Genomic DNA, 8,222 nt, shown 5'->3' on the forward strand with positions numbered 1-8,222 from the left:
TCAGAGCTACTTAACTTCTAACACCTTTTCTGTTGCAGGAATAACTGAAGTGTGGCCAAAAAAAGAAAGGCAATGGATTTAACATGGGTACAGTGAGGGGTAAAGTGTGGCCACAGCTTCTTTGGGGGGTGAGGAATTGGGAGCAAGGGGGGAATAATAACCTCAGAGCTTGGCTACATAGCTTGCTGTTCTCACAACTGCTTCTTCATCTCCTTCACCACAGCCACTTCGAAGCACAGCGACTCTTCTTGGTATGGCTGGAACGTTTCCCGGTGTGACGGTGGGTTGAGTGCTGGGTGGTCCGTGGGTAGAGGCACTTGGACTTGCTTAGGTGTTGTGTGGAGGAGCTCTTGTGCTTGGTCCCCTCCCGTGGCAGGGAGCACTTGGCTATGTGTTGTTGTGAGGAGCACTCCTTTATTCCCTGCCTGGGGGGACACTTGGGCACCTGGGGCTGCGGCGGCGGGCACTTGTTTACGCACTGCTGGGAGGAGTAGGTGGTGATGCACTCCTGCGTGGGGTAGCCCTTCATGCACTTCTGCTGGGGGAACCCGCTCACGTACTCCTTCAGGAAGGACCGCGTGGTGTACTGCTGCGGGGGGCACTCGGTCACCCCCCTCAGGGGTGGGGAATAGCCACTGGTCATCCCTGGCAGGGACCGGAGCTCTGCGCCGTACCGCTGCGACGAGCACTTGGCTATCTTCTGCGACCTGCATTCCTCCTTGCATGAGGAGGAATACTTGATCCCACACGGTGGGAACTTGAGTCTTCCTGGCTCTGGGCACCTGGGTGCACACGGTGGGAGGCTCTTGGCCACGCGCTTCTTCTCAGGGCGGCTGGTCTCACAGGTCTGGAAACTCTGCATGGTGCTCAGCTTCAGGCTGGGCTTCCTGCAGGGCAGAAGGCGTGTGGTCTCACAAGATTCGGGGTACAGCACCACACACTGCTGTACGTAGGGCTGGCAGGCCAGCAGGGAGGCCTGGGGCACGCTTGGCTGCGGGCACACATAAGTGAAAGGCTGTGTGTAGCTCTGCCATCTGGGCATCGGGCTCTTGATCACGCTCACCGGGTGGCATGTGGTGCTGCACATATCAGCCTGTGGTGAGCACTGCTGGATGCTTTGGGTGACGTAGGCTGATCCTGGCAGGTACAGGTGTTTATACCGCTCCCCGTAGTAGTGCATGGCAACGTGAGGTGCTTATGCCTGAAAGCAGGGGGAAAAGACAGACAGACAGACATTTCACATGAGCATCGGATGCTTTTTGGCATGTGAGTTTCCCCACGGGCATCTCAAGGTGCCAACCCTCACCCTGGCTCTCCTGAAGGTCAGAGGTTCTCAGTGATTCAAGCCCAGGCTGTGGTTACCCAGGAGAGGAGGGTTTGCTCTCAGCTTGTGCCCTCACACCCTCTCCTAAGAGCTCAGAAACAATCAGGGATCAGAGCCAGGGAAACTGGGGAGTTCTCATGCTGCCCTTCAAACACCAGCTTGGTGTCCAGCAAAGCATTTCACCAAGGAGAATTGACATTATGACCCTTCCTTCCTGGAAACCTCCTGTATCCTGACCGGGATGTCCTTTCAAGTCCTGCAGCTCCCTGGTAAGGGTGATGAAAGGCAAGCCAAAATTAAAGGTGTGTCCGTGCTGTAACACTCAGGTGTGGCTGCAGCTCACGTGGGCAAACCCAAGCTGAGGTTAAATTAGCTGGATGAGGGTAAGGATAGGTTTGTAGCAGCACAGAGCTTAGCACGTACAACCTGCCTGCCCATTCACAGACCCATGGGGGGGGTCTTCTGGGCTGGCAGTGTGCAATTACAGGCTCTGAGCTTGGTACCACAGCAGCAGCTCCACTGCTCCACAAGCCTTGCAGTCCCAGCCTCCCAGCGCTGGGTAGGCATCTTCAAGAAAAGAGAAAAGAGGAAACACTACAGGGTTGTTTCTAAGTGTCTGATGAAACAACAGCAGGAAAGGAGAAGTTATCAAGGCCCAATCTCAGCTGCTGTTAACCGGTCACGTGGAGTTGAGAGACTCGCACCCATCTCAAGCAGCCTCCTGTCCTGCACCACAGTCACACTGAGCTGTAGCATCTGGGTTTTGTTATAGGAAACCAAAGACACGGTGTCAAAATGCCTGGCACAGCAGCTCTGATGGTGAAGCCTCATCCTAACAGCCCCTCTGCAAGCAGCAGGAAGGGGACTCGAGTCAAGACCACATCCCTGGGGAAGGGACCAGGTGGCACCAGGTCTGAGCTTTCCTCCTGAAACCACTGTGAAGCTTCTCCTTTTCCCTCAGCCATAGGAGAAAACAACCCACTTCATTCCCCACTGCAGAAAACGCCCATTTCAGGGAGTTCTCTGAGTTTTTAACAGGATTATTTTAACAGGACAGGTACTGGAACCACAAACGTGAAAGGTACTTCGATCAAAAATGAGGTTTTCTTTGTTATTTCAATATTCTTTGGAGATTAAGGCATATAATTAAATGACTGCAAAGAAACTGCATTTTCTGAACAGCCCTACTTCTGCCTATAATCACAGCAAGGCATTTTATCATCCAAAAGCCTATCACTGGGTGACTATTAGCAAGAACAATGCTGCGTGTTGCTATCATGAAGAAAGCTTATTATCACCCCAATTATAATAATCATCAACTAATAAAACCAACCCACTGAAAAACAATGAGAGCAATTGCTACTCCTGCTTTTACAACACTGAAGTATCTGGTGACCCTCATCAAGATAAAAGAAGCTTCTAAATTAGGGAGGATTATTTGCTTCCATGGGGTTGTTGGCGTCTCAGATTGTTTTTATCATTCTCAGCCTAGATAGAAGGCTTTTTTTTCAATATATTCAGACTTGGCTGGTGAGTGAGTCTCTAGAGAGTCTCTCATTGGCACTGAAGTTGGTTAGCTTCTTACTATTGTCTGGAAAGTTTCTTCATTTAAATCCCATATGACAGCAGCACTGGAGGCATCACCTTTTCACCTGCAAGCTCGGCTCTGACTCCTGCCAGCATGGAGCCCTTGATGTAGTCAATAGTCTCCTTGGGACTAGAACTAACAGAAAACGTAGAAAAGCCCCCCAAATCCTACTCCTGACTCCACAGTCCAGCTGGAATTGCTTCCCCAATATTCTTCAGTTTAGCAGGGAGGAGGAGATGCTTCAGCTGTCCGAGCCGCGCACGCCGGTGCTGCAGGCAGCATCCCTCAGAGGATGCTTCTCCACGAGCACACAGGCAGGACCTCTGCCCGCTCCGGCCACCCAGGAATAAAACAGCATGTCAGGAGGTCCATTAAAAGCCAGACTTACCCACTTCATCAGTGAGAACAACCGGAGAGAAGTGCCTAGAAGAGCCCCGCGATGGCAGAGCTTTTATACAGTGAATAAGTGCCCTTAGGGGGGTGAGGTGGTTTGGCTGGGTGATGCTCTAATTGCCTGCCAGCCCTGGCTGAGCCACGTGTGGCTTCGTGCCGGCGGGAATGGCCCTTCTTGCTCTGCCATCACCACCATGTCTGGCTTATCTTTGAGCTGGGGACCTTCTGGATCCATCATAGAACTGGTGAAGCCCCTGGCAGGCCATGGACCCCCTGCAGCATCCCTGCCCAGCTGGTGCAAATCCAGGCCAGGTAAAACACACCTTTCCACCCAGAAAAAGACAATTACAGGTGAGACCACCGAAGGGGCTGCTCCAGGGACACCTGATTTCCATGGGAGGAAGAGTCCCTTCGGTGCTTTTGAAAACACCATCCAGGAAGGACTCGTGGCAACTCTTCACAGACCATAATTACTCTGGCATGCAGGCTTCCTTCACTTACACAGGGAACCCAGGGGAGGGATGGATGATTTGGGGCTGAGAAAGCCTTGGGCTAAAGGCAAAAAGAACTTGCAGTGGAGTGAATAACCTGTTGAAAGAGGTGATGCTTTTCCAGGACACCAAAATGGGAGGGATGAGCAGGAGAACCAGGGCAGCCTGGGGAAAGGCGGCTGCATCAAATGGGGGTTGTGTGTCCTGCAAACACAAATCACCTTTCCTGCTCTGCTGTGCATCCTCCACACCAGTCATCCCTCCCTTTGTTCCCTGTTTACACCAGGGATAAACCCAAGGGAAAATTAACAGTGGGGTGACCATAAGTGCAGGCAGGGAATGCATTTTCACATAGTCATACCTGCATTAAGGGAAGGCCCTGGCATTTATTGATGTGATTTCCTTTAATGTAAACCTGGCACCTCTGAATCAGGTTCCAGCACGTTGGGAATTTAGGTGGGGTTCCATGTTTTGAAACAAAAAGAGGTGAAATAGGTTAACTTCTTACAGGGTAGGTGGAAAACGCCACCCCTGATATGAAGCACTGAGGATGCTGCTGGGTTGCCATCCCTGAGGGTATTTAAAAGACTTGTGGATGTGGCACTTGGTTTGGTGGTGGGCTTGGCAGTGTTATATTGGACTTATGATCTTCTGAGGGTCTTTTCTGACCTGAATAATTCTAGGATCCTATGATTTGAAGCAGAACATTGATCTCTGGCTTAAGAACTGCTGAGTGAATCTTCTATTTCTGTTTTCACCTGAAAATCCAGCAGCCTGAAGGTAGGTTTGTTATCTCCCTCAGTATCATATTTTCCCAGCTGATGCCAACATCTCAAGAGCTACAAAAACTGAAGGGAAGGATGCTTTTTTTAGACTTATCTTCTTCCCTGCAGCTGAAGACAAAAAGCCCTGGATCTAACCTGAATTTCTCTAACTTGCATTGTGGTTCAACTGCAACACCCTTTTTTAATCTTAAACGATCCTACCCAAGATTTTAGGACCCAAGTTAGCATCATAGAGCAGGTAAGCAGGTTAATACAACTTTTATAAGATCCATAAATCCAGGTCCTGGCCAAGCTGTAGGTCAAGCAGCCTTCAAGTAATGCTAATACCCAGTTTAGTGTGTTCAGTGTGGGGAGCAAAATATTAACCCGATGATAACATCACACCCTGTCATCCAAATGTCCTTAATTAGCATCTGTAAAGTCCTTTCATCTCAGAGGGAAGCACGGTGCTGCATGGGACATTGTTGTGGGGGCTGTTATTACTCCCCATTAAGCACAGGGGAAACTGAGGCACGTTGCACTGCGGTCACTTGACGGCACAGGGTGAGTCAGAGCCAGGGTCAGAACCAGGCTCCATCTCAACCACCTCCCAAACAAGCCCCTTGCTCCAGCAGCCTCTCCACCCCTGTGAGATGAGGTCCTGAGGTCCTGCACCACCCAGGAAGGCTTTGCTAATGATCCCCTGGGCTCTGGCTCCTGTGGGGAAGCCACAGGATGTGACAGCTCTTCAGAAAGCCACATGGATGCTCATTCCTTCTCTCTAAAGGGGGACAGAAAATGTTGGGTTATGAGAACGTCAGTGGCTCTGCAAGGGGGAAGGAGGCCTGTGGTTGCTGCTGCTCGTGCACGCTGCATCTCCAGGCTGGAGGATCGTCACTGGGCACTCAGGAGGAGGTATGAGCATGTCCTGCTCACCCAGGGAAGCAACCAGGTGTCACCTTGACATTACTCGATGCTCAGACACCTCCTTGTCTTCAGAGGGTGACCGAGCCAGGGTGGAGCAGGGCAGGATGCAGGGCAGCGTCCCAGCCCCAGTCACACCCTCCTCAGCATCTTGCAACACTTGTTTTTACCCTCCAAAACACACCAGCTTCTTAGTGTGAGCTACTGCTCATTTTCCTAATGAGAGGGCACTTTACAGGGGGAGGGGATGTGTGTTTTTCAGGCAGGACTTCACTATATTTAACAACAAAGAACCACCAGAGGGCAAAAAGACAAGATATTTAGTCTGAGGTAGACAAGTACATTTATTTAAGGATATATATATGTATAATATAAGTATATACATATATATATAAGGTTTGTTTTCAGTACAGTGGCAGAGCACACATCTTCAGGAAGCATAAAGAATATACAGTTAATCACTTTTCTAGTTCAGACACCTCTGAAACAGTCGTGCTACAGCTTGCAGTGTTGTTTCACATAGTTTCTTTCATTTCAAGGCATTTTCAGTGTTAATTAAAGCAACCAAGTGGGTACAAACTTTCCTGTATAAAACCACCTCAAGGACCAGCTTCTCCCAGCCAGAAATCCTGCCCTGGCTGGGGACGCTGGTGCAGAGTCAGGGGCAGTGATTTCTGGTCCTCCTTCCCAAACTAAGGGCATAGGGAAGAAGATTTGCATTGAGTTTTCTTAGCAAATCTTGGTTTCCAAATCTGTGGGTGAAAATAGCTGTTTTGGAGAAATCACAGCCTCCTGGGGTTTAAGTTAAGCTGGACATTGTCTGTCTCACCAGGCCAGGACTAAAGCTGGACCACCACTTTTCTTGATGCTGTTGCAATCTGGACTCCTTGGACATTTCTATTTCTTTCCTTTCTTTTTTTTTTTTTCCTTTTTTTAAATTTAAGAGATTAATTTCAATCAGCTGAGAGCTTAATAGCATCCCACTAAACGATGCCTTGTAGCAGGTTACAGCACGAGCCACAGGCACCCGGAGCACAGCCATGGAAATAGAATATCACACCCTGGCCCAGGATAGAGCTGAGCTGCAGGGGAAGTACTGGAAAGCAGGGAAAAAAAGCAGACCCAAGGAGCAGGAACTCATGGGCAGGGGCACAGGGAAGTTGCTGCTGCCCCATAGCTGCACCTCGCCTTCTGTCCACAGACCTTCCTGTGCCCCACTCCTCCTTACCAGGGCCATTTGGATGCAGAGCAGTACTTCTTGGAGTGGCTCGAGATTTTCACTCCACCTGACTGACACTGCTGCTGGGGGACACACTTGGTGGCACATTTGGTGGCACACTGCTGCTGTGGGACACATTTTGTGGCACACTTAGTGGCACACTGCTGCTGGGGGACACACTTGGTGGCACACTGCTGCGGTGGGACACATTTTGTGGCACACTTAGTGGCACACTGCTGCTGGGGGACACACTTGGTGGCACACTTAGTGGCACACTGCTGCTGTGGGGCACACTTGGTGGCACACTTAGTGGCACACTGCTGCTGTGGGACACACTTGGTGGCACACTGCTGCTGTGGGGCACACTTGGTGGCACACTTAGTGGCACACTGCTGCTGTGGGGCACACTTGGTGGCACACTGCTGCTGTGGGACACACTTAGTAACACACTGCTGCTGTGGGACACACTTGGTGACACACTGCTGCGGCGGCACACAAGCTGTCTCACACTGCTGTGGGACACAAATAGTAGCACACTGAGTGCCACACTGCTGTGGGATACACTTGGTCACACACCTGGTTGCACAGGGATGAGGGACGTAGGTGGTGGCGCACGGCTGCGGGGCACAAGAGGTGACGAGCTGGTGCGAGACACACTTGGTCGCGCGTTGCTGCGGGACGCAGGTGGTGACACACCTGGCTGCACACTGCTGCTGGGGGTGGTAGGTGGTCACACACTGCTGAGGGATGCACTTGGTCGCACACTGCTGCTGCGGGATGCCCTTGGTGACGTACCGCTGCTGCGGCACGCACGTGGTCACGCACCTGCTCACGCACGGCTGCTGGGGGATGCACTGGGTCACACACGGCTGCTGGGGGATGTACTTGGTGGCACACGGCTGCTGTGGCACACACTTGGTCACACAATGCTGCTGTGACACGCCCTTGGTGGCGCACGGCTGCTCCGGCACGCAGGTTGTCACACACCGCGGTGCGAGTGGCTGCTGGAGGATGCGCTGGGTCACGCACTGCTGCGGTGGTGGTGGCACACACTTGGTCACACAGTGCTGCTGTGGCATGCACCTGGTCACACACTGCTGCTGGGAGAAGCTGGAGGACATGATCTGCTGCCGAGGGACACAGGGGGTCACATACTGCGGGATGCACAGCGTCGAGTGCCAGGTGGGCACTGGCAGGGGGCGGGAAGCACACATGGGTGGGCACTTGATGGGGACGTGGTCCTGGTAGACTGGAGGGTGGCACTGCTGCAGGTAGCACGACATCTGGGTGAGGTTTGGCAGGACTGGAAAGACAACGTGAGGCAGCAGAGACTTTAGATGGGCACCTGGCTGAGCTTCACACAGTCCCGCTGCTGCCCATGCTCTGGCTTCACAGGCTGCCAGAGACACATCCCACCTGTGCCTCCGTCTCACAACCACAACATCAGCAGCAAAGACCCAACCCATCGTCTTTAACTCAGCACTAAGTCAGACAGCAGGGAAATTCAGAGGCACAGAGC

At 51.9% G+C, this 8,222-nt stretch overlaps 2 protein-coding genes across 2 annotated transcripts; both read right to left on the minus strand.

Moving 5' to 3' along the window:
• Positions 1–214: 214 nt before the first annotated feature.
• LOC311202211 (uncharacterized protein) lies at positions 215–1,180 on the minus strand (the record flags this gene model as incomplete). Its single annotated transcript, XM_084276747.1, has 1 exon — positions 215–1,180. The coding sequence occupies one exon, from the start codon at positions 1,178–1,180 to the stop codon at positions 215–217; it is 966 nt and encodes a 321-aa protein (XP_084132873.1).
• Positions 1,181–6,708: 5,528 nt separating this feature from the next.
• LOC311202122 (uncharacterized protein) lies at positions 6,709–7,986 on the minus strand (the record flags this gene model as incomplete). The annotated part of the gene is made up of 1 exon (XM_084276667.1): positions 6,709–7,986. One exon carries the CDS (start codon positions 7,984–7,986, stop codon positions 6,709–6,711), a length of 1,278 nt encoding a protein of 425 aa, XP_084132793.1.
• Between the last annotated feature and the right edge of the window lie 236 nt (positions 7,987–8,222).

Source organism: Gallinula chloropus (genome assembly GCF_964237585.1).
Source record: "Gallinula chloropus genome assembly, chromosome: 29".
Lineage (NCBI taxonomy): Eukaryota > Metazoa > Chordata > Aves > Gruiformes > Rallidae > Gallinula > Gallinula chloropus.